This window comes from Ammospiza nelsoni, chromosome 1 (genome assembly GCF_027579445.1).
Source record: "Ammospiza nelsoni isolate bAmmNel1 chromosome 1, bAmmNel1.pri, whole genome shotgun sequence".
Taxonomy (NCBI): Eukaryota; Metazoa; Chordata; class Aves; order Passeriformes; family Passerellidae; genus Ammospiza; species Ammospiza nelsoni.
Genome location: NC_080633.1, coordinates 17095654 through 17122236, shown reverse-complemented (window position 1 = coordinate 17122236; position 26583 = coordinate 17095654). Strand labels below are relative to the sequence as shown.

Sequence of the window (26583 nt, the reverse complement as noted above, 5' to 3'; positions counted from 1 at the left end):
TTGATCTGCATGAGAATAAGCAAGCTGTACAAGCAATATCCTATGGGATGCACACACTCCAAATCTAAGGCAGCCACAGAAAAGGATTTATTAAAACTATAATTTTGCTGCATCACAGATATTCAAGAATCTAATGTTTGGTTAAATACAGATTGGTTTTCTATCTCTGCCTGAGCAATATAAGTAGTAAAGGATTCTTCCCCAGCAGTTCATGCTGTGCTTGCTGTCCTTACCAAACGAGAAACAGAGGCTTCTGTTTCATGTTTACATAAATTAAGACAGACCTAGAAAACCAGCAGCTTTGCTTTTGTGGAAGCACCACAGTAGTGTATGGGAATAGTCTTGAGAAGATTCTGATACTTCCATTTTCAGGATTGCCTGGAAGACATGGAACAGAGTATTCTCTTTCCTTTATGGTGTTAGACATGCCTGTAGCTGTAGCCCAGGCAAACTAAAGCAGTGGTTTTGACCTTAGTAGAGACTGGTGTTGAGACATGCAAGCAGGCAAATTAAACTGCTGGGGTTTCTGCTCTGGGCTGGAACTGGGACTAGACCAGAGCTGAGAAAGTTGCAATGACAACTGGAGCAGGGGAGCCTTCAAAAACTGTAAAGAGGTCCAATAAGTGACACTGCTTCATTTTCTAAGACACAGAGAAGTGATAAAATTACTATAAGGAGTAGTGGAAACATGAGAGGCAAGTTAGCAGCTATGTGGGATGACATGGGGGTGGTTCTGTGCATTAAACTGTGATATATACAGATTGCAAAGCCATCACAAGATGAAAAAACTCATGTTCTTGATTTGTGAAGAAGAAAAATTTTAATTGCAGTTTCATTTTATACTTAAAAGTCTTTGTTTTTATTTAAAGGCAAAATCTGCAACACTACAGTCAAATTACCAGCCTGCCTCCTCTGTCAAGGTAAAATACTGTTTTTATGATGTGTAAAAAGTGTAAACTGTGAAAAAAGATTAATTTGAATATTTTATCTCTAGCTCTTGGTATGTGCTTTTTGTGTTGTCTCTTCCTTGACTAGGACAGAAAAAATAATCAGTCTGAGGAAATTACTTTATAGATTAATCTTTTCTTATGGTCTTACTATTATTTTCTTTTGAAGTGATGAAAAGTATACGGGTGGTATTCAATATTTGCACATATATTGCTCACTGGAATTTTTTTCTGTTTTCCTTAGAAACCGTCATGGTGGCCCTTTGAAATTTCTCCTGGTGTTCTAGCTTTTGCTATTGTTTGGCCATTTATTGCCCAGTGGTTGGTCCATGTGTATCACCAAAGAAAGAGAAGGTAAATATGTGCATTCAATTGAACACATACACTGTGTGTCACCTGTTTAAACCAATAAGTAATATTATCATGTTATTTAGACAGGGCAGAAAATTCTTTGCCTTGAATGTTTGTCAGTATGAGAAAGTATTGCTTAATTTGACTTTGTATGTAGTATGCTTTCTATGTGGCAATTTATGTTAAATCTGTGAAATGTGATGCAGGATAAATAATTTTGAGCATACTCAAGCGGGTGAGGCTGGATAGCTTGGAAGCATCTACATAACATTCTTTGATCCTCCCACTCCTCATATTTTCTTGAGCCATTTTCACTGCTTTTAGACTTCCTAGTCCCATTCTGTCATGAGAATTTTTTCTCCTATCACATCCTTTATAGATGTGCCTATCATATCCTTTATAGAGTGCCATCTGTCACCTATATTTAGCATTTACTAGCACCTTACTATGGTATTTTTGTAACATCTACCTTGACTTCCTTCAGCTGAAGGGCAGTTGAACTCTGATTTTGCCTTTTCTCAACTCTCTAAGCATCAGATCAAGTGAGTGTTCTCTAGTTACTGTGTGCTTACTTCAGCCTCACACCTGGTTCTGTTTGCTTTTACATCTTTTTCCTCTGTCAGACTGCAGAGAGTTTGCACGTGTGTGGATCTTAGGAGAATTATCTGAATTTGCTCTAGCTTTTTAATGTTTGCTAGTTTTCATGGTACAGTTTTCTCTCCTGTGGTAAATCACAGAAGCACAGAGTGGCTGAGGTTGAAGGAAGGCTCTGCAGGTCATCTGGTCCAACACCCTTGCTCAGCCAGGGACACTTCAAAGCTGGCTGCCCAGGACTGTGTACAGGCAGCTTCTGATTGTCTCCAAGGAGGGAAACTCCACCACCTCCCTGGGCAACCTGTGCCAGTGTTTCCTCAGAAATGCTCCAGGCCTTTGATCATCTTTGTGGCCCTTTGTTGGACTCTCCCCAGTTTATCCACGTCTCTCATGTAGCCAGAATGGACAGAGCACTCCTGGTGTGGCCTCTCCAGTGCTGAACAGAGAGGAAGGATCACCTCACTGACCCCAAAGGGATAATGCAGGAAGGGATAATGTTGCAAGGGAAGCCTCTAACACCACTGGCCTTTGTTGCAAGGGCACGTTGCTGGCTCATGTTAAACGTGGTGTCCACCAGGATGCCCAGATCCTTTTCTGCCAAGCTGCCTCCCAGCTGGCACATACTGATGCCTGGAGCAGTTTCTCCAGTGCTGGACTAAGCACTTGCTCCTGTTGTATTTCATAAGGTTCCTGTCAGCCCATTTTTCCAGCCAGCTGTAGTCCCTCTGGATGGCAGCACCACCCTCTGGCATATCAGCCACTCCCAGTTTTGTGTAATTTGCAGCTTTGCTGAGGGTGCACTCTGCACTCTGCCTGTCATCCTGGCCATTGCTAAAGGTGTTAAACAGGATTGGTCCCAGTATTGACCCCTGGCATTCACCACTAATTACTGGCCTCCAAGTACACTCCTGATCATTGCTCTTTGGGCCCAGCCCATGGCTTTGTAAACAGCACAGCACCACAAAGGCTGCAAATCTGCCAGGGAGCTCCCCTGGCTCAGAGCTGCCAGCAGCAGCATCGGGGTTGCTGCACTGTCTGATGAAACCAGAGATTGCAGTACTGGGGCTTTCAGGCAGTTATGCACAGTTTGCTCCTTCTTTGCACCAACAAATGGAAATTTCCCCTTGTCAGCAAGGACAAAGTTGGGGTGTTTTAAATCAAAACTATTTATTTTAAGTATTTTACCTGAAGCTTCTATGAACTTCAGTGTTCTGCTATGTGCTCTTGCATGGTTGTTTTCTCCCTCTCTCTGAACAGTGTGCTGTTCTTGAAAATCTTTTTTGATCATCTATTCTGACCTCTGTAGCACCCTCAATCCAGCCACAGATTCAGACAGAAATCAGTTTTTAGAAATGCACCCTTTCCAGCAATTTTTCTAGTATATTGTCCTAGTAATTCAGTGCTTTGATGAATAAACACATGGTACATTGTTTTTAGTTTGGATTTGACCCGCTTCAGTTTGCATCCATTGGATTTTCCTGTATCTTTATGCAATTGACAAAGAGCCTGTAATGTGTTTTCCATGGTTATGTTTTGCTATCACCAGGTCATCTCATAATCTCTTGCTTAAACAAAACAAATGGAGCAACTGGAATCTCATTTTAAAATAGTTTTCCTATCTTAGAATGATTCTTGTGGTTTATTGCCAAGTGCTTCAGTTTTTCAACTCATTCTTTTTGAGTTTTGGACACCAGGATTTGTACCAGTGGTAATACCAGTGTAGGTGTGAAATACAGAGACAGCACAGCCCCATGTTTTGTTTACTCCTTCATGTATTGTTTTGAGATGAACTTCAATAACAGAAACAACTCAAGAATTGTCTGTGCTCTTGAGCTTTTCTCTCTGTTTCTGAAGTCTACTCATAGGCAGAATTTAAGGACTATGTGCTTCTGCAGCACATTTCTATCTGGAGCTCTATCTCCTTTAACAATGTGTAGGAAGCTGATCAAGTACACTCAGTGAGAAAACAGAATTACAAAATGAATCCTTTTCTCCTGTCCCATGGCCAGTTTCAGCTTGTGCTCTTGGGCAAGGTGTGTGAGCTCTTAGGCAATAGCTGTTCTCAGTGCCTGCATTGGCCCTGTCTGTGTACTTTTAGTTTTAAATTACATGAAGTGTCCCTGCAGCAGAAACCACAAGTCTCTTACCGTGCAAAGTTCTCTTGTGCTGCAGCTGTGGAGCCTTGGCTTCTAAACTCTTCTGCACAGTGCAGCAAATTCCCTGTTCCTGGTGGAGAGACAGCCTTCTGTAAGCAAGAGCTTTGTGTTCAGCTCTTGTCCCATCCCAGCACCTCTTAACCTGTCCCCTGTTCCTTTATGGGCAACTTAATGCTGAAAATCTGGGTACTTGTACTGGAGCCTTCACCAAGAAGGCTTGAAAACCTCAATCCTAAGGTTTCTATCCTAAGATAGAAATGTATTTTCATAACAGGAAAAGTTGTCTAGGTTCAACTCATTATTTTAGAACCCTCTAATTTTAAGTTTTATGGAGTCATGGGGAAAACAGGTCTTAAGTGTTGCTCTGCTGAGCCAGCACACCACTGACCCAGGGTCAGGGATTTTTCTGTGGAATTCTATCTGCAGTTCCAAATTCTTAGTGAATTTTCTACTCCTTGGTGTAAGAGGGAAAATTTTCAGACAGAAATCAGTTTTTAGAAAAGCTGTGGTGTCAAGACAGGGTGTCCTGTTGTGTTTTATTGGAATGGAAACCTTTCACATGTAACCTTAATTGATTTGTTTGTTTAGACAAATGAAAAATCATCTCATATATGAAGGTACATTAAACTAATTTATTTTGTTTCCTCTTCTAGAAAACTGAACTGAGAATTCATGACTATGTTTAAGGACTTCTAGGAGAAGATGGCTCTGAAAAGCAAAGGAAGTCTGAATTCTCATAGAATCTCAGAATTTGGGATGATCTTCCTTATGTTACAGTAATGTTTTCTACTACCTTTGAGCTAAATGTTTAAGGACTAATATTATTGAAACTTGAATGATTCACAGCTCCTAGGTAACAAATAAATTGAATAATTCCATCCTCAACACCATATGAACAGTAATTATTTTGGAATGTGCTTGTGGATGGGCCTTCAGTAATTACTGGCCTGCTGATGTCAGGTGATGAAGAGAATAACATCTCTGTAAAAGAATAAATGAAAAATATGTAAAATTGTCACTTTAACATTGAAATAATTTTACAATCTCAAGATCCCTGCCTGTTTTTCCACAGCATTAGGTATTACCAGGTGAAAGCTCTAAAAGAGTATAAATTCAATACATTGTAAGCTGTTGGAAAAATACAATATAGCTCTGAGGAATTCAACTTGTTATTTTTGCTGCTAAACTGGTGTGGAGCAATTCCCATATAAATTGGTCAGAAATTAAGTTGAATCCTTCACTTATTCTGTAAAATTGTAAAGAAGATTTTGGAATTTGTATATATCCTGAAAGTTAGAGCCATTAATAACAGGGGGACTGTCAAATACGAGTTTGGAAACAGCATGTGGTACAAGGGATCTATGTAAAGAGGCTGCACCTTATCTTTTTAACTTTCCTAACTCTATTGTTGTTGACAACAGCTTATTTTAACTGAAATGCATAGTTTAGGCACAAGGTGCTTTAAAATGAGATGAAAACTAGCTCAGTAAGTCTAGCTTTAAGCTTTTAAAAAGCTCAGTGCACTGTAAGTTTTCTGTTGGCAGTTAAATTAAAGTAAGATTTAATGTATTGTGGATTTTCCCCAAGTTACATCATGAAACATATCACTTCTGGTATGTCTTTCTTATTATCCTTCTACTTCCTCTCAGAAAAAAAAACCTTTTCAGCTGATTTTGGAGCTGATCTTTTCCTTTTCCCCACAGAATATTTATTAACCCATATATAGATAGAGGTACAACCTTGTGAAGTCTGCTTGACAAAAAGCATGCTTTACACTTAATTTTAAAATAAATTAATATATAAGTTGTATAAATCTCTGAAAAATTTAAATGCACTAAAAGTAGATTTGACAGAAAACTTACAGTTTGCTATGAAGAATTATATCATAACATAATCCATGGTTAAGCTCTAAATCTTCAAATTTCACCATTATTGATGTGCTTTCATTTTCCACCAGGACTACATCCTACAACTAATTTTTAAGGAAAGTTTTTTTTGGTCCTTCCTGAAAATATTTTATAGTTTGGAAAACATTTTTCATACAAGCTATACTGTATAAAAATGTAATCACAGAATTTAATGTTGGTTTTACCAGAGAAATTTTAATCTTGTTTTTTAGTTATGTGAAATTTTTTTTTAGTTACTTTTCCCCTTTTCTGATTTTCTTATTGTAAAGCTGAATTAAAAAAATAAAATAGCTGTAAACTCTTTGAAGACTGCTGTAACAAGCAGATGGTTTCATGTGCCAGAGATGAGTTTTGGCATGAGATGTACTGAAAACTCAGGTTTGAACAAAGCTTATCCTGGAAGTTCTGCTGGGACCTGAAGCCATTGTGCCTGAGCTTAAAATTCCTAAAGTGACTGATTTCTTATCACAAAGGATAGAAATGATACAGGAAGGACACTTGAGCTTGCAGGTCACAGGAAAGCCCAGGCTCCTGAAGCAGCATGTCTTCTGCCAGGACAAACCACCCTGGAGTGCCTCCCACAGCTCCTGGCACCTGTAGGGCTCGAGCTCTTAGACACGGGACAGACATTCCCAAAGGTACTTAATTGTTAACCTCTCCCTCAAATAAATGTAGGCTTGTACTATCCTTGTTATTTATTCATATTTCAATAAATCAGTCCGTTAATATTTTGTATTTTATCTTGGACTTAATATTTCCTAAATGCTGTACACCAGATGCTGTGTATACAAGAGCTTGCTGGCTGTATCATGAAGAATCAATCACAACCTGGAAGTTGTAATACAGAACATCATCACTTGAGTAACAATTCACTTGTAACTCACAACTGGACCTATCTCAAACTCACCATTATTTGAACAGGTTCCTAGTTGGCAGGTATTTCAGCTTAAAGGTAAGGAAAACTGGTTGCTTTGGTTCTTTATCATTTGCCCATCATTTGCACCCATCAGGTGCAAAGAGACACAGCTTTGATGTGGAGGCAGAGCATAAGCAGAAGGCTGGAGCTCAGAGCTGGGATACGCAGCTTCAGCCTGTGCTCTCTGCAGGAGGGCTGGGAGCCTGAACAGTTCTGCACAGCACTGGAAGGGCCAGACCCAGCCCCAAAGTGCACTTGTGAAGCAAACATCAGTCTGGTTTCCTGCAGCAAATCAGGCTGCACCTGAAGCTTGCTCTGTATCAAAGCAGATGAGACACTCCATCCATCCCCTCAGAGCTGCTCAGCTGAGAGCTCAGAAGCAGAGTTGGGTCTAAGTGTGTGCCTGGTGCAGCTGTTGCGTCCTCAGTTGCTTTTGTTCTGGGGCTGGGGCAGCACAGCAGGTGCTGAGGAGATGGAGCCACCATCCTTTCTTGACTCATGTGAGTTATGCAGAGGAGACTCACGCCCTGCAGGAGTTACCACTCAGGACTTTGCCATTTCAGTACACAAACGTGGCTGCTACTAAAGCCTCCAGGCAGGGCCTAGCAAGTTATGAGCTGACTGAAGGGCATACAGACCTGTACTGCAAGTAATAGGTATTTCCTTACTTAAAATCACTGCCTTTGCTGAGGTACTGGGAAGCACTCAGGGTTTCTTTGTGTAAAAATCCATCTGCCACACTCCCAGCAGGGGCAAAAGTAACACAGCAAAAGAAAAACGATACAGAAGCAGCAGCAGCACAACTGCACTATTTTATTTTATATATTTACACAAAAGTAAAGTGAATTTTTGAAGCATGAATTTTGAAGTAAGTGCAAAGTGAACTTTTGGAGAATGAAGTAGAGAAGAAAATAATGCATTTTATTGCCAGAGTAAGCATGTGGTAAACCCAATCATGCTGAAACTGGAATCTCTGAGCTCAACAACACAGGGCAGCACTTCAGCACCTTGGTCCCCAGACACTGCCCCATGTGTAGGTGTGCCCAACAGCACTTAAGGGCTGGGAATAACCATCCAAAACTGCTGCTTCTGTGTAACCAAGTACAACACTGAACTCTCCAGTAGTTTTCAGATGTAATGGCTGATAAACTGTCTCCCAAGATAACCTGGAAGCTGCAGAGTTTATGTGTAGATTACGCACATAAAGTTTAGGCCTTCAGGGAGCACCATGTAACAGCTGCAGGACTTGCCAAATGGTACTCTACAGCTTCAAAGGATCAGAAACTTTTGCCAGCCTACCCTGTTATGTGTAAATCTTTACTAATAAGAAACACGAGATCTCTTCCAGCTACTACATTATACCTTTTAAACTTTTACCTGCAGTATTTCAAGTCAAGCAACAAGTGGGACAAAACCACTGGGACTGAGTTGATAAGGAATTCCATGTTGAACAATAAAGCTAGGATTCACCTTTTTACAAAAGATAAAAGCCCCACCAACCAGAACAGCCCACAACATCACAAATCTCAACAATCAATGTCTGACATTCAACTCCATGTTTGCTATAACCTGGATAAATGCAAGATAATTAAGAGAACAGGATATTGCAATATTTTCAGGGCTAATTGTGTGAAATTTAAATTTTGGACAGCAGTGTAGTGATAACTTTATATTAAACATTCAGATTTGTCAATTGGCCAATTTACTGTTCTACAAATGCTCTATTTTTGTATTAATCACCTGGTTTTGTATTAATTCTATGCTTTTGCATTAATCATCTGGTAGGAATACCCCAATTTTCTTTTAGGATAAGATTTTTATAGAAGCTTACTTGACCCTTGTAGATGATTAAGAACTATTTCAAAGGGATAAAGAAGATTATCCCTTTGATAATCTTCCACCTTGAAGAGTTTCTTCCACCTTGATGGGAATGTGTTACACCACCAATGGAAACAGGTGTAACCATTTGTAAAACACTGAAGACACAGAGCTGTTGTGGTGTTCAGTTTCTTATTTCTTTGACATGTAATCATAGTTAATTCTTTTAAGATTTGCTTTCCTAAACTAGATTACTAGAAATGGAAGAATAAATTGCATAAAGTACCAGTGATTAAGGTACCCTCCTACCCCAGTTTATATATTCTAACAGTACACAGGAAAACCACTGAAGAACTTCTCATCACTTTCAAAGAATGTTGTCTATGAACAGTGCTTCAGTAGTGCAGTCATTTGTTTGCACCTTTTCCATCATGTAACAATTGCAGTGTGACTGAACAACTTAGAAGTTCTCTGAAACTGCAGTCCTTAGCAAAGGGAGTGAAATTCACTGTATGTTTTGCAACTTGCCAAGACTATTTCACAAAATTGAATTTTCACAACAAGAACTGGGATTGGTCATTCTGAGCTATTAAAAATCAGCACTCTTTAGGTCTTTCTAGGAAACTTCCTTTTTCCTCACCATTCCCATTCCTTTCCCAGCAACGTGAGGGGGCAGCAGAAAGCCTGGCAGACTCTGCTCAGAACTCCATCAATAAATCTTGTCTTGCAGGAAGCAGGGTAATGAAGGGACAACTCACTACTGCTACAAAGAGAGTCAGTTCATGAAACTAAAAGGCACTTGGCAAAAATCACTGGCAAAATGCTTGGCTTCTGGCACATGGCACTTGGCTGGTAACACCATCTAGCACAAATGATCTTTATCTAACATGTTCATTTCATTAACCTGAAAAATTAAAATCTTCTTTAAGTTAGAGATACATATGCAAGAAAAATACTGAAGATGATTTAAACAGAATTATCTACAAATAAACATCTAAAACCTAGCAGACACAAGAGTTGTATTGCATTTAAATATAAATTTAAATATACTTCCCCCTAATTCAGGTTTATATAGAACATACACTTCTATTTTATATTCTAGTCAAAATCCAAGCTCTGGCTGTGAGTTTACAAAACAGTCTGTTAGCCTACAATATATTATAGTCTTTAATACTTGGCAGCTTCAGTATGAATACTGCTTGCTAGAAAACAAAAAATCATCTGTCACTTGTCATCTGACACAAGGGAGCACACACACACACACTGGGCATTTTCTATATAAAACCAGTAACTGCTAAATGTGTGTTCAGTCCAGCTTCCTACAGCCCAAGGGGTTACAACACAACAACTTAAGCAAAGCATTTGTTTAAGACTTGCCCCAAATATCCTCTCCCTGCCCCATTTCTCTAGGACAGGATAGTGTCCTGCCAGTCTCACATGCCACTTCTAGCCAAATTAACTTGGAATTAACTGTTGTACCCTCCCAGCCCTTCTTGGGAATAGGACAAACAGAAGACAAGACATTGCAATGCTGCATTAAGACTTCAATTTCCCACCTTGAATAGAAATGACCAGTTTTGCACAGTGGATATTCACACTGCTCAGACAGGACTGCTCCCAAACTAGCTTGCCACCACACTGAAACACCAATAGGTAAGTAATTAATTAGATACAATTACGATTCCTTTATATCCTTTCCCTATTATGTTTAGCTGGGAAATAACACCACACTTCCTAACTGGAATAATTATTACTATTAAAAAGCCCCATTATTGCCAAGAGTTACTAGGTCCAAGAAGCACAATGCTCTGGCCTCTCAGTAAGGTGCAGGAGATAACAAGTAGCACAAAGGCACTTGATACCAGTTTCAAACAGTAGTTTCTCTTGAGAATAAAAATAGGCTGGTAACTTGAAACACACTAAATTCAGCAAGGAAACTTAGTCAACACCAAACTAGGGTTACAAGACAACCTGTAAGTGTGCAAAACCATGGAGAATGTCCACTTCTCTTGATGCTATAAGCTAAACCCAGACACGGTCAGATGCTGAGCATTGTTTCTAGCATCAAAGTAAGAGGTGTCAGTCTCGTCATCGGGCTGAGGTATAAATGGCATCGTCTGGTTCTGGAGATTATCCCAGTCCACCCCGTGAAAGAGGGGGTGATGCTTCAGTTCTGAAACAGAAGTTCACATCAGCATTAGAAACTTCCTTATGTCCAAGCCCCACAGTCACTTTGTTCCCATATCTATAACTGTCAGGAGATTTGCTCTATATTCCTTTTCTACAAGTTCATGAAAGTGGAAATTGCAATTGGGCTTTGATTAACCCCAACTTCAGTAGGACCAAACTGTTGGCAGGACAAGTTGCTGCCACCCCCACCCAGGGAACCTGTTCCATACAGTTCCACTGAGCCAAAAGCAGCCTGAAAGCTGCTCTTACCCAGAAAGATTGAATTTAGAGAAGCACAGCACTACAACAACATAACTGGGATTTCCCAGTACGAAAGGCTTCATGCTATAGTGATAAAAGGGAGATCACAAATTTGGGAGAGGGGAGAGAAGATGACAGTGATGGAAACTTAAGTGCTGCAAGAAAAACTTAATGGTTGTCCTGAAAACTACTCATCCAACTTCACTTCAGTGGACTATAAATTGGACAAAGAGGCCAGATACAGTTGTAAATCTTGACAAAGAATGAATTTTAAAGAAGCTCAGATAGGAAGAAACCATTATGTCATCTATTTTAAAATTCTGCCCTTGACAGGCAATTTGGATTTCACTCTAAAATCCAGACACAAAGACAATAACTTATGTTTAACTAAAACACCTTCAAATTGCTGTTTGGAATCTATCAAAGCCACAGAATTGTCTGCTGACATAATAATCTTCATTCATAATCTTGTACCTTCTCTATTTTAATTTGGCTTGATTTCAGCTTCTAGCATTTAGTCTCTTTATGTGTAAGCCTTTCCATAGTAATTTTCTTCTCGAGTGATTTCCTGAACAGTTCTCATAAGATTTCTTTCTCTATTTCCAAAATATCTCACTCTAAATTTCTTTCCATTATCCACTTTTTTTAAAAAAAAGCATAGTCGCTGTTAACAATAGGAAATGTTTAAGCCCTTCTACAAAGGCAAAAAAAGTAGACTTTGTACAGTATATATTGTCCAACTTTATATTTTCCTATGCATTCAGTAAAGACAGGCTGATTCCTAAGAAAAAACTGCTCTCTCTGAATTAACTGTTTGTTGTAGGAGGCTTCTCTCCCAAAAGATCATCTTTTAATCAAGGTTCCCAATGTCATTTAGGTTAAAAATTCCAAAAACTCATTAGATAACAGAGAACTTTGGTACATCAGATGCCTAACACTAAAAATGCATAGCAGAACAGCAGTAAAGGAAAACAGAAGTTCAATTAATAAAATTAATAACCAACAAAACAATCCCTCCCCAGAATCACCTTGTTCAGAAAGCAAAAACCCCACAAGAAATACAGAAAATACCACAACTTGTTAAGTGCTGTGGCACTATACATGGAACCTAGGGAGGCACTGAAGTTTATCAGCCTAAGTTTCAGGAGGAGGAAATCACCACTTAAAAATCTGCAATAAGTTACAAAGACCAATTTTAATACCAACCCTTCAGTCCAGCTCTCTTAGTAGTGTCAATTGTTAGAAGAAGATCTATTGCATTCTGGGCATTATCAGACAGCTTTTCTTCACCCTCAGGCCAGGGAATGTCTACAGACAAAAAGAGAGTTGAGTTGGTAACTCAAACTATAAGACAAATATTGGAAATACATACTTGCCCTGTTACTGAAGTGGATTACCTCTTTTCAAAATATTTTGGAAGACCTGTGTTGGTGTTTCATCGTTAAAAGGTGGAATTCCAGTTAGAAACTCAAACAGACAAACTCCAAGGGCCCACCAGTCTACAGCAGAACCTGGTAAAATAAACCCACATAATTACACTTACAAAAATGATACTTGCAAAGACTTTGAGATTAGCAAAAGCTGAAGAGTGTTTAAATTCTGCAAGTTTCTTGAAAATTATGAAGAGACAAGTTGTGTTTAATATACATGCAGATTAAAAATAGATTAAAAGGTTTTTTATAGCCACTCTGCTCCTTAATTCATTATGGATAATACTGGGGTTTGCTGATAAAACCAAGGGGGATCTTAGTAACAATCTAATTATCAACTCCCATCACAGAGAATCCAGGAGCTAACTCCTCCAGGAGATTGTTTTGTGATAAGAAATAGATGCCTCATGACTAGAGCCTGGGTAAGTGCTCCATGTTGCTGTCTGTGCCCTTCTCTCAGTTCTTTAAAAATCTCCAAAACTTCAGATTATTGAACTTCATTTTTGTTTGTCTAAATTATGATGAACATCACGAAGACAGCTTGCAGAAACGAGCCAGCACACATGAAGCTGGCATTGCCTTTCATTACACTGAACTGACTGGGGCAATGTGTAGTTACTGGCTATCTCTGCTTTGTTATTAGATAGTTCTGGTTTCCCACATTCCAGGGTTTTGTCTTTTTGCCAATCTCTCCTATTAATGTACACTGAAACCAGCAGGCAAAGCAGTCCCAGACACCACTGCATGCATCCTAAGCTTCCTGCATCTTCAAGCCATGCCCACTCCACCATATAAAGAACAGATGCCGCAATTGCTGTTAAAAAAAACCCCAAAACTTGGAAAGATAATAAATCTAATTGTTCTTGGCTTTTTTGGCATAGAGAAAAACCTAAGACACCTCCAAGCAAATGAATGTTTTGAGCCATTTCACAAAGACTGCTGTTAAGTTTAGAAATGCTGAAAACCAGAGTGTTAACCAGAAATTTAATACACTTTTAGCAGTTCCTAACAGCAGTAAGAGTGCCCACCAAGCTAAGCACATCAAAGCAGTGAGTTCACATCCTCTGTTGTTAAGAGTACCTGGATGTTCAGTAAAATACTCCCAGCTCCAGTCAAAGTCTAATAAGATCACAACCTGAACAGTGTAATAACCAGGCGTCAGCAGCAATTTTTCCCACACAAAGTCTAACTAAAATGAGATTAACTCCTACCATAAACCTGCAATACAGGACCAAAGGACAGCATGAAGCTGTGCTGGGGAGGTTCAGGTGGGATGTTAAGAAAAGTTTTTCCACCCAGAGGGTGGCTGGGCACTGGAACAGGCTCCCCAGGGAAGTGGCCACAGCACCAAGCCTGGCAAGGGCTCAAGAAGTGTTTGCAGGGACATGCTGTGCTCTCAGGGACATGCTGTGACTCTGGGGCTGTCCTGGCCAGGGACATGAGTTGGACTCAATGATCCTTGTGGGTCTCTTCCACTTGGGATTTTCTATCATTCTGTGATTTGAAGCAAGAAGCAATAACACCAAGTCTTGAGCACCTGAACCTTCTTCACCCTTAGGCAAAGTAAATGAGACTGCAATGAAGTGAAAGGCAGCAATGAGAAAAGTGTCCCTGGCTTTACCTTGTGTTAAACAATTTAAGAATGTTGACTTTCCTTCTGAAGTACAAGTTTACATGTGTGATTTCTGATAGTTTAGTCACACTGATAGGATGTTTCCTGATTCTGTGAGCATCACACATTTTCATGTGGAGGTATATTGGACATGTCTTTCTATACAGAGACATTGTTCACCCAATGTTCTCAGAAACTGTGATCTGGTTATACTTTGACTGTTCAGTTATGCTGAACACTTCAGCTCTGCACAGAATATAGAAAACTCACCAGATACCAGAGTCCCTGCATATGAAAAGACAATGAAGTAAAAATATTACAATTATTGCCCAAAAAAAGCCCATAACAAATACAAACATTGAATATCAAGTATGAGTCTCCAAAGGCATAGGAATGAAGATTTTTTTTTTCCCTAAGATAATATTCCACAATAAGGAAAGATGGCAATGTTAAATCTAAGTTAGAAACAAAAATAAAATAGTTTTGTAACATGATTAATTTAGGATTAAAACTACATTTACAAGCAACTCAACATGAGAAATATTTAGTGAGGGAAAATTTGAAGCCTCAAAAACCTTGGATTCACTGAAGGTAATGGGAGACTTGTCATTTCCTGACACAAACCCCAGACTCTGTAAGTTTTCACTGAAGTCCTGAAAACCCAGTAACCACAGAGAGATCACCCTGTGACCAAGTTTCACATGGTCTAAGTAGCACTGATTACATTTCTAAAACATTATCCAGTTTTAACACCTGCCAGATATCCAGGAATCCTAAATGGAAGTGCAGAACAACAACTACATATATTTAGCATTTTCAGTTTTTAATGGTAAATTGTTAAATCTCTTCATAGAATTTTAGTTAATTTACATTAGCAGAATTTTATTGCTCCACAGGATAGTAATAACTGCCTCTCAATTAAAGTCTCTTTCTCATGTAATTTTCCCAAGACTTGCAACTCTACAAAATAGTAGTATACTTTTGGGATGGAAATAAAATGCAATTATACATCAACAACTGTATTAGAGATAGACACATTGCATTTAATTTTTGTTAATGCTTCTTGCAATTTAGCAGTAAACTACTTCCGACTTTTTGTTAGTCTCAGTGGACCTCAGAATCTGAGACAAAGAAATTTATGCCCTTCAAAATTGTGCTATTTTAGTATAGTATTTTGAAAGCAAACAAACCAACCCAAAAACCAGCCTCCAAAAATGTGATGGCTATTACTGTACCTTTCTATAGAAGATCCTGTCAGATGTCTGGAGTGTTTCATGAGGTCACTCAACTCAATAACTGATTTTAAGGCAACTTCATACAATTGTCTGGCTTCACATAACACTTAATTATCACTAAACACAGAAAACATTCTAAAAATAATTGGAGGCTTAAGCCTTTCACTCTAAAATTTCACTAAATTTCTCCTTTCCCATCCCAAAGAACCTTTAAGTGCACTCAGGATAACCAAGTTGTTACTCCTAAGCCACATACAAGTCTCAGGCTGCCAAAGCAGCTTCCAATGCTGATTGGCAGCAGGCCTGCTGGTGGACAACTAAAACCTTTGGTTATGAGAAACCAGTAAAGGGATGGAAGGAGCAGCTGAAGCAAACACAGCCACTACCCATGATGGCAAAAGCTTAGCACTAGCTGTTTTTGAAGAATTTCCAATCTTATCGCTTGAAGGGTTTACAGTTCTAGAGACATTTAGAAATGTAAAGGTGCCACCTTGCAGGTACTGCCAGATGCTGGTGTGCCTTACCATGAGGCTGTGTCAGAAGCAGCTCAGGTGCCAGGTAGTCCGGGGTCCCCAGGATCCGTGCACCCTCTGCGGGGGCAGCTCCTCTTCGAACGCTCTTTGGAGTCCTGTACGGTGTGCCAGCATCCCCCTGGTAAGGGGTCTGAAAAATGGGACAAAGACTCAGATGTCAAACAAAACCAGCTCACAAACTCCCAGCTCCAGGTTTAGTCACAGATGTGGTAATTGCTAACGTAAGTTCAAGCCAAGAACAAGTTACAAAACATTCCCTGAAAAGCATATGTGAAATGTGCTTCCAGTGCTTTATCTCAACAGTCTTGAAGCATAAATATGCTTACTCTTTGAGAAACTTTTCCTTAAGTTCTTCCTCCAGTGTCACATCAGCAGCTATCACTGTTCACATCAATCTTTGTAATAGGTTTGTAACTGGCACTTGACAGAATATGTTACACCATCACTTTTAACAGGATTAAAAAAAAAAAAGTAGCAGGTACAATGGCAGTTACCAGCAGCTGAACAGCATTCACACTGTCTTGGGAAGAGTGCAGGATAATGGAAAAAAAACCCAACCCCCCCCCCCCCCCCCAAAAAAAAAAACCCAACTAAGACTTCCCATTATATTAGGAAACCTAAAACTGCTCACAGAAAATATGACACTGCACTAGGAGCAGAATGAGAAAAAACAGCACAGGTTTTTTTTAATCAGTTGACTGTAACAGCAAAGATTTCTCAGAAATGGACAGTCAATGCATGTTGAGGCAAAGGCAAACCAGTGAACATAAAGCTACTGCTAAATTCTTACAGATATTATCATTTTGGCCACACAGTGAAACCCTGTCAACAGAGGTCATTTTGACAGAATAACTCAAACTATTTGAATTTTCCCTAAATTTACCACTGAAATAATTTCAGGTCCCTAATGTCCACTGCATGTACAAAGTTTCTATCTGCATCCTTACCTACCTGATAGACCTGATATGGTCTTCCTTTCTGTAATGGAGTGATAGCTGTTGGGTAAGAGCCACTGCAGGCAGGTGAAAGATCCATTATATCTAAGGAAGCCATGCTGCATGGCTCAGATATATTGGATAGATTGATTGGACTATTATAACTCCGAAAAGCAACAGCATTTTTTTTGAAGAGACTCAGTGCTTCCTTCATCTTTGCTGAAGGAGAAGATACTGTGTCAAGGCAAGTCTCTTCCATGTGTTTCTGGTCATTATCCTTTTTCTGATGTACTGGCTTGCAGTCCTGGATGGTATGTGCCTCCTCTCCATCCTGTAAAGCATCTCGGGACTCTGGTGATGTTATTAGCACACCTTCAGGTTTTGGTTCCTCGAAGGAGAGGTCTTTAACACTTCTGTCCAAATCCAAAAGCTGTTTTTCTAGATGGCTTTCTGTAACAGACACTTCAGGAAGTAAGTCAGAATCTGCACTGAAGACATCTAAAGGTTTTTCATCATCAGTGACTAAAAAACTGGAGTTCATGTACTCCTTTTCATCATCCTTTCCACAGTCTGCATCCAGATCACACATAAGATTTTTAGCTACAGTTGGAGTAAGCGATCTTTCTACTGTTTCCTGGTTACCAATAAAACTCTTCACTTCTTCCTTGCTTTCACAGGTGTCACAAAGGCATCCATCATTACAAAGCATCAAGGATTGAATTTCTGTTGTCAAACCTGTCCCTTTGTCTGCAGCAAATTCTGAGATCTGACAGCCACGTTTATATTCTGCATTGCTTTTTTTAACATAGTTAAGCTCCTGACAAGGACTAGTGTCAACTGATTCAAAGCTTCTTTTTACACCTGGCTTTTCAAACATTACTTCCTCTTTCACAGGCTCATTCTGCCTTGAAAGCAATTGTTGTAGTCTGGAAGTCTCCACTGCTTCACAAGTCATGTCTCTTTTATTTACAAAGACTTTTTCTTTCCAAATCTTGTTTTCAGAAATACACTTTCTTACTACTTTCACATCCAGAGTGCCCACAGGAGTATCTGTTATATCCAAATGTTCACTTCCCAGCTTCTGCCTGCTGCCAGACTCATTGCTGGCAATGGGAGAAATGGCAGACTCGAGTTCTTTCCTCTTTAAAACTTCTTTGCTATTTGGCAACATAGCATTTGAAAGGAGAGCTGACCCACTGTTACTGGTTTTGGATGTTGTAGAACGAGGTTCATCTTCACTTAGCTACAAAAAAGCACATTAAGTTTTGAATATCAAGAAAAATATGATTACAGCATTATAGAAATGTTTTATTTGAAATGCTTTATTACAACCTACATAATGAAATGCAGATTTGCAAGCATTACTCATTCTAATTGCTACTAGTGAAAACCATACGTCAAAATATAAAAAAATCAAAACCAAATAAGGGATGACCTTGTAATTTGATTTCTTTTAACATAAAATAAACTCATTATAATACAATAGAAAATGACATATTTTTAAATGCCAAAGGATGAAAAAATAGAGCAATTGATGTTGTATTTGTGACTTTATTTTAAGAAGCTACAGAAGTTTTCAGTTTCAAAGAAAGTCCAAAGAAAAGAACCCCATTATAGTACCCTGTGGTATATTACACTTCAGAGATGACAAAAGGAAAATCTGATGTCCCTAATGTTTTGATAACATAATACCAAAACCAAGGCCTAAGAAACAGATAGATACATTTAAAACAATTTATTATTCTGTAAGTTGTTCTGTATGCTCTAAATAGGAATCATGGCAAGGAACTACATAACACAGCATTTTCTTTTAGGTTTGTGTTTGTGCAGAATTTCACGAACACATTAAAACAGGATAAAATATTTTAGGATAAAATATTAACAGCTATAATTATTGGTGTTAGGTTAGTTGGTTAGTGATTCAAAAACCCTTCAGTAATAAAGCCTTAAACTTTTCAGTTTAACAGCTTCTAGAAGTTTGAAGTGGATTTTATTGTTTTCCCAAGTTCTGTCTTTTAAATAAATTCTTTCACCCACAATGCTGAGCAAATAAGCTTTAGGGACAAGGTCAGCTTCCAAAAAGCCACTGCTCCCAGCAGTGCCCATCTTGTGCAGGACAGGGCTAAACCAGTGATGGTCAGGGAAGCTTTCTCTTTCACTCCTTTGCTGCAGGCTCAGTAGCATTTGCTTCTCCTGTTATATTGCAAAGGACTAATATTTGTTTGAAGGAAAAGGTTATATTGGTTTGACCCAAAATCCTACTCAACACAAATTACAACCCTTGCTCCTTCTACTGTAGGAAAGTTTCTCAACACTTGAAATAACCAAGGCAAGTAGAGTAAATAGCAGACATTTGCATAGACAAGTACAAACTAATTTAAATTTAGAGTGGGAGGATGAAACAGTCCTGACCTCTACACCTTTCCTGCACCTGGGGCTGATCCAGATTTCTGATTCCACACTGGACAGGTGTGTGTGAGACTGACTACTGGCACTGGAGGTACCAAACCTGTTTCTTGACTGAAGCAGAGTAGGAGTTAAACACCTCGCTGGCATCACAGGTGTTAATTGAGAATTATCCAGATCTTAAGAGAAAAAGAAATTCAAATGTTGATACAAACAGGCAACATGTACTGACTGACTTCACACTATGTTAAGCTTTCACATCAAAGGAAGCTAAGGAAAGCTATGATGACAACAATTTCTCTTGTCATCTTTCCTGCATAGTCAATTTACACATTTTTTTTTAATTAGGAACTTGCCAAGAATGTAAAAGCAGTATAAACATTAGCAGCATAGTTGCCTTCCTTCTCATTTCAGGTTAGAAATGAGAAAGCAGCAGGAGACGACAATTTAAATGAAAGCATACATTGCTTTATTAAACAATTTCCACTGAAAGTATGTCAAGAACTGACACTATTTCCATAAAACTTTAAAGGGTGATTTTGAATTCAGGGGTCATGATCTGAAAAAACCCAATCAAACAAAATCACTTTAGAAGATGACATAAGTAGTGTAGGTGAAAACATGTCATATGTAAAGCACTGGAGGAATGGTGGAGAGCAAGACACCAACAGAATCACATTTAATGAAGTAGGTCCAAACTACTCATGAAATTAAAAGACCATAACCTTACAGGCAGAGTATTCCTCAGCACAAGCCTGGTTATACTCACGTGTTTTGAACAATTTAGTTGAAAGAGGGGTATTTTCCTTCTGGGCCATAGGTACAGGAGAGACCGCTCCATGAGGACTGTCGCATGTTGGACTCGATTTGTGCCCTGGCACTTTCATTCCTACAGGAGGAGTATACTAACAGGCAGAAAGAAGCACAGTTCAAAGTTAATGGAGTCTGAACAAATTCTCAATAATGTTTGCATTGGAGCTTGGCCACGCTCATTAAAAAGTCAGCAATTCAAAAGTCCAAGATAATCACATCAGAATTTCAGAACACACTAAACATATCACAAGTCATTCTACCAGCTGGCAGAAGAGATGCAAGAATAGCCTTATCATGCCAACTGTTGAATTTAAGATAGTAAATAAACTAAAATTAAATATTTCAAAGACAGTGAAAATTTACTTACAAAGCCCAGAGAACTGATAAGAGACAACAGTTGTCCTGGAGTACGTGAATAGTCCTGTTTTGGCTTTGCCATTGATGGGGTTGTAAGGATATCTATCATATTTATCTCTACAGAAGAAAAGAAAACCCAAAATCAAATAGATCAGGTTTTCATTTGGATATTAAACAAAGTTGCAGACATTTACTTAAGTTTCATGAAGCCGAAGAAAAAATTGAGTCACATACTCAAAAAATATACAAATGAAGCCACCAAGACCAATTGAAGACCTACCTGTAAATTCTTACTTAACACAACATGTTTTTTCTTATACATCCAAACATTTATTCATACAGAAGTTGTAGAAGCCAAATTTCTTTTCCAACACACTATGCAAAAAGCACTACATTTTCTAATTTGATATCAGCTTTGGTTTTTAGGCAGCAGTTCCAGCTTATGGCTTGTGGAATAGGATACTAAATTTGATTCTTTTTCCAAAAGACAACTCAAAAAAGCTACACAAGAATTTTTCACAGGTGAAAATTCAACCTTGGATACCTTTTTTTTTTTTGCTCACTAGCAGTAAGTAGCTTTAAAGCTTTCATATAATGTTCAACTAGACACAATAATAACCTGTCCCATTAGAACATCAGTTAAAGCAGTAGATCATAAAAAATACAGAATACCTAGGATTTTCCTTTATATTCTTAAAACTATGAATCAAACTCCATAGACAATTCTGAATTTCAACATTCCTTTAACTATACAAAAAGGATGTACCCTCCAGCAGCTGTCTGAAAAAACCTGAGCTGGTGCTGTGCAGCCTAAGTTTGGATGATCTGACCAAGGAGGTACCAACCAGCTCAGAAATTGGCTATTCACCTTAAGATCTGCAGCCTGTGCCAGACAGTCATGACCATTCAGCTATATTTTCTGCTTGAAAAGAGAACATTCACATGCCAAAGCACTGAGCTGATCTTCCCCTTTATCCCTCAAACTAATGTCTGGAATGTGCCAGTTAATTTATTGGAAATTAATTTATACAGGACTGAGAGACATGAATTGAAAGCCAGAAGTAGTCAGAGAAACAGGAACAAGTCAGAATTATTCATTCACCCGTTGAAATCTTCTAGCAGACTTCAGAAAATTTTGAAATCCATATCCCTCCAAAGAAAGGACTCTAGATCATATTTCATACATCCTTGTCCCAAAGAATAAATATTTTACCTTCTGAAGTGCAATGCTAAGAGCAGACCACCTACTAGCATGTAGCTAATCAGTACTTACCTATTAGAAATCAGGTATTACTGCAACATTTGCACTTATTTAACTGAAAGGTGCCCTTGACAGGGATGTGAAGTATTCAAGAACATGGAAATGTGATGCAGAAATACATTTTAACACAACCAATAGGATAGAAACAACTCTTACCTCTGTTCAGAGTAACTCTGGAAAGCCCAAAGTCTGTCAACTTTATATGTCCCTGATTAGAAATGAGCATATTGTCTGGCTTCAAATCCCTGAAAATATGAATACAGCTGGAGTCAGCAAAAAGAGCACTGAGCAACATGAAGGAAGTTCACTGGTCAGAAACACTCAATACAAAACATTGGTTAGAGCTGTTTAATAGTAACATCTCCTAGCCAGCAGAAGATTCCAGTTTGAGGAACACATCAAATGAATCAAATATATTTAGCATTAAATATGGCACAAACATCTCAGGCTTTGTAAAAATCTGCATGCATGTCAAGAGTTGCATATTTTGTGCTTCAGCAGGCTTGACAAGCATCCTTCACAAGTAGCACCATAACATTCACTGATGTGCAGCTCCTACAGGTGACAAGCAAAGCTCCAGCAGAGTTCTCATGTGCGCTCTCTGCAGCATTGCTGAGTGCAAAAAGAGCCCTCACTCTGGGGGAGCATCACCAGGGTCCCTTTGTCCCACAGGCCCAGGTGTGCAGTACCCAGAGGGTTCCTGGACCACCACAGCTAATCCAGCACTGGACTGGCAAAGAGCTGGCAGGGGAAAGCTCTGTGGGTTTGTGTGCTCAGCACACAGGCACAGATTTGATTTTAGCTATTGGTTCACAGCATTGCTGCAGTGCACACATACACGAAGAGCTTCCAGCAGCTCTAGCAAATGAAGTGCCTGTGGAAGCTGCCACAATGAAACAGTGATGGTTATGTGTTAGAGTGAAAAAATAAAAAACCCAAACTACCAAATACTTATTTGTAAGAAAAATAAAAAATAAATTCACCTGTGGATTATTCCATGCCTATGAAGATAGTCAAGAGCCAATGCTGCTTCAGAAATATACTTAACAGCCATTTCTTCATCAAAATATCCATAAATATGCAGAAGAGATTTGACATCTCCACCAATAAGGTACTCCATCACCTGTCATTCAAGCATTTTAAACTTAAAACACATTTCAAAATTGGAAGTAAAACACCAAATAACCTTCCCCCCTAGAAAAATATGATTTCAAGGAGCAGAAGCAGAGAGAAGTACCTTTGTTCAAACCTCATTTCCCACACAACACTTTTCACTTGGATAAAACAATTAAAGTGTCCTGTAACAGCAGGCATTAAACATTTTCTTTCTGTAGACCATTTGCTTATTTTATTTGCCTAGATTACTTTTAGTAGCTAATGAAAAAGCTTTTACCTACAGCTTTTAAGAGTTAACTACAGAAAATTTTCTGTATTATAAATGTTATATATTTCTATATTGAATATTACGCATTTTAACCTATATTTATCTTCATATATTAATCTATATTTAGCTTAATATTGTATATTTCCATAGTATAGAAAATAAAGTGCAAAGCATTCCTGTGAAACTCCGCACCTGAAGCCAAAGACCACCTGTTCTACACAAATCAAAGTATCTCAATATTTTATCTTGCTGTCATTTATACACAATATTAAATTAAGACCTGAACTTTGTGAAATAAGTACAAACTATCAAAAATGCAGTGAGAGTTAGTGTGCAATTAAGACACATGAAAAAGACTGGAAAAAAAATACACCCAGTAGACCATTATGCAAACACATTATGATGGTCCATGTCATACTCAAAATAAAATAGAAGTCAGCAGGGTTTCTGAAACTCACTCTTTGATGTCAAGAAGGCATTTATGGGGTTTTGGTCAGGAAATCTCATCAGTACTTACAGTTCAATACACAATATTCTTTCACACATATATGTAAACATATATATATATATATATAAACACACACACATAAATATATACATATACACACATATCCAGACATGATTTTAGCATCTCCTTTCCAAATCCTTCACCCTGAAGCCCTCTACTCCATGCAGCAGTTCAGATTCCAGAAAAAGAAGCCTTTGTTTAGACACAAAATGCATTGTAGGAGTGCATAGCAACCTTGTCTCAGAATTTCATCAAGCTGCTCCCTGTGTGTGCTTACAGCAACCCTCACAAATTGTGCCAGACCCTTTGCAGAGAGTCTGAATCCTTACGTGGAAGCAGTACATAAACCCATGCACAAGTCCTGCAGTGCTCCACAGTGCTCTGTGTGGACCAGCATTTAGTTTTGCCACTCAGTTATCATCTTGTCATGTGGCCAACAACTGTAACAACATCTGAGCATTGGAAATAAGTAAAATAGATTTCCTTTAAGAGAGCCATGGAGCATCTTCCAGTCATTTGGCGTCTGCTTGAATAGAATGATTTCTTGTTTTCCCTAATATTTCTACATATTTCTAAGACAGAGCAGTTGTTAGAATTTCTAAGTTTCTCCTGTAACAGAGGGGAACATGAGCAGAAAGAGCCCAAAGACACCAGAGGAACAGAAATATTTTACTTCTTCAACCATTCTGAGAAAGATGTAAAAGTGACTAAGGAATACCATTACAAAAATGTTTTTAGATATCACTATAGTTCATGCTTAATTTTCAAGACTACCATAAAATGCCACGGCCATTTTTTTACTCACTAAATAGATGTTGTTTGCTGACTGAAGTGAGTAGTACAAGTGCACAATGAAAGGACTTTTACTGAGAGCCAGTGCATCCCTCTCTGCCTGCACCTGGTGAACCATGTTTTTGTTGATCATGTCTGCTTTTTTCATCACCTGAAAAACAAAACAGAGCACACTAATAATTTAACCTCAAAATGCTCATAGTAAAACTGCATAGAGATATATAGCTCTGCAGAGCGGTGCCTATTTTGTACGACTGTTTTTATGTTTCCTATTCTTTGTGTACTATGTAGATTGTTATAATCCTTTTAATCACAAAGTCAAGTTTGCACGAATAATTGGTAAGCTTCTTACTAACAACAAGCCTAGATTTTAGCCCTTTGTGCAACGACATAGAAAATGTAACAGGTTTTTGTTGAGTTTTCTTAAAATATTTACTCAGCAAGAACGCTTTTTATTATTTATTCTCGCCTTCTCTCTCAGACGCGGTGTTTTACCCCCCGGCAGGCGCAGCAGCTGAGGGGGCTCAGCTACAGCAGCTGTTTACAGGCGGGAGGCCAACAGCACCCTGGCGCTCGGCAAGGTTTTTGCCGTTATTTCCCCTTATTTAAAGTACTTATAAAAGCAGCTGTCGTTATCAGAGGTCCCCTGACCAAACCCTCCAGGCTTCAGGGAGGTGAGAGCGGGGTGTGCCCGAGCAGCGGCCGCTCCCCGAGGAGGGCCCGGGGCTCATACCGGGAACGCCGCTCTCCCACATAGGGCTGCTCGGCAGCAGCGCTGGACCCCGGCCTCGCCTCACCTTCACGGCATAGAGCCGGCCCGCCTTGCGGCCCAGGTACACCTTCCCGAAGGCGCCGCGGCTGATGGGCTTCACGATGGTGAACTCCTCAATGGAGGGGGGCCGGGGGACCTCGACGCGCGTCGAGCCGGCGGCTGTGGCGGCGCTGGGGCTGTGGACATCGCCCCGCTCCCCCCCGGGCCGCTCGGGCGCCATGGCGCGCCCGGCCCCGGGCCCGCCGCGATTCAAAGCGGCCCCGCCCCGTCACCAACGGCAACGGGAGCTCTCGCGAGAGCCCGCGGGGCGGCCGCGGGTGGCGCCGGCCATGGCGGGGCTGCCGGTCTGTGCCGCCCTCAGAACATGCCCGTGACAAACCACCGCCCGTCTGGGCTGCCTGATCGCCAGGGTGGGAATCTAGGTTCTCCTGCTTGGCTCTAGATTGTAACTTGCTGTGAGCAGGTACTGTCCTCCCATTCCTATGGGAGGCTTGAAGGTGTCCTTTGCAGGGACAGGAGTTGGACTCGATGGTCCTGATGGGTCCCTTCCAACTCAAGGATATTCTATTTTTGTATGACTTTCTCACACTTGCATACTTGATAGCTCCAAGACCTGCATCCAAAATGGCACAGCCAGGAGGGCTTGTCTGCCAGAGAACGTGCCCTGTCCAGTTCTCACTGCTGCTGTTCATCCATCCCTCGCTGTCTCTTTGCATTTTCTGGGCCAGCGGTGGCAAACCGCTCCCTGGGCGGGTCTGTGCTGATCAGCAGTTAGATTAATGCAGTCGGTTGCTTCCCACCAATTCTTGATTACTTCATCTGCTATTTATCTTGTTGTTCCACAATTTGTTTTCTTATTTTGGGTATCTCCATGGCTACATTCTGCCTCCCTCTTGTGACAGCAGGGGCAGGGATGGCATTTACAGTGTACTCTGACCTGGCTGCCATCCTCCTATTCCCAGAGCACAGGCCTTCTGCTCTGTTTACACTGCACAGCCCGTAGTGTTTACCAATTTTACTGCTCTCAGCTGTGTTCTAGGTCACTTTTTTAACCCTTGCCTTACTGATTTTATGTTGGTCTTACATGTACATGGCTGTTCACATTTCATTCACTCTGATCATAATTGTTCTGTTGCATTCTGATGCAGTGCATCAGCGAAGAACTGTCGCTGCAGAGGTCAGTGCATAACAGCAGGCCTCCTTTCACACAGCAGATTCCTTGTTTTGCTCCAAGATACATCACTTACAATCTGACCCTAGTCAGAGAGACCTTGCTTGTGACTTGTGAAGGTGAGCTCCTATCCCACAGATCCCACAATACCTGCTATTTAATAAGCAAATGCAGAAAACGTTGCGAAAAACACCAATATCTTGTTTTAAAAATTTTAAAAGTTTAATAATTAAAAAATGGTTATAAAAATAGTAA

At 39.6% G+C, this 26583-nt stretch overlaps 2 protein-coding genes across 10 annotated transcripts in view; one reads left to right on the top strand and one right to left on the bottom strand.

The window, feature by feature from the left end:
• Positions 1–6695, top strand: part of ACBD5 (acyl-CoA binding domain containing 5) — a 30336-nt gene extending 23641 nt beyond the window's left edge. For all 9 annotated transcript variants that reach the window (XM_059468204.1, XM_059468271.1, XM_059468263.1 and 6 more), the window contains 3 exons: positions 870–920; positions 1192–1301; positions 4702–6695. In XM_059468204.1, the coding sequence (XP_059324187.1) occupies positions 870–920; positions 1192–1301; positions 4702–4714 (174 nt within the window). In that variant the 3' untranslated portion in view covers positions 4715–6695. The remainder of the gene's footprint in view (positions 1–869; positions 921–1191; positions 1302–4701) is intronic.
• Positions 6696–7731: 1036 nt separating this feature from the next.
• MASTL (microtubule associated serine/threonine kinase like) lies at positions 7732–25255 on the bottom strand. The gene is made up of 12 exons (XM_059489384.1): positions 25183–25255; positions 24399–24536; positions 22685–22824; positions 21858–21946; positions 20451–20557; positions 20040–20175; positions 19277–19449; positions 16881–18107; positions 15921–16059; positions 12517–12630; positions 12326–12427; positions 7732–10862 (listed from the first exon to the last, which is right to left on the bottom strand). The coding sequence occupies exons 2-12, from the start codon at positions 24531–24533 to the stop codon at positions 10705–10707; spliced, it is 2520 nt and encodes an 839-aa protein (XP_059345367.1). The 5' UTR covers positions 24534–24536; positions 25183–25255; the 3' UTR covers positions 7732–10704.
• Between the last annotated feature and the right edge of the window lie 1328 nt (positions 25256–26583).

Excerpts from the sequence above, each read along its gene's own strand:
- MASTL (XM_059489384.1), bottom strand. The coding sequence starts at position 24,533 with ATGAAAAAAGCAGACATGATCAACAAAAACATGGTTCACCAGGTGCAG. Across the intron at positions 21,947-22,684 it reads AGGCATGGAATAATCCACAG|GGATTTGAAGCCAGACAATA; the intron begins GTGAATTTATTT and ends TCATATTTTCAG. Across the intron at positions 12,631-15,920 it reads GCTTCTGACACAGCCTCATG|GTTCTGCTGTAGACTGGTGG; the intron begins GTAAGGCACACC and ends TTATTTTACCAG.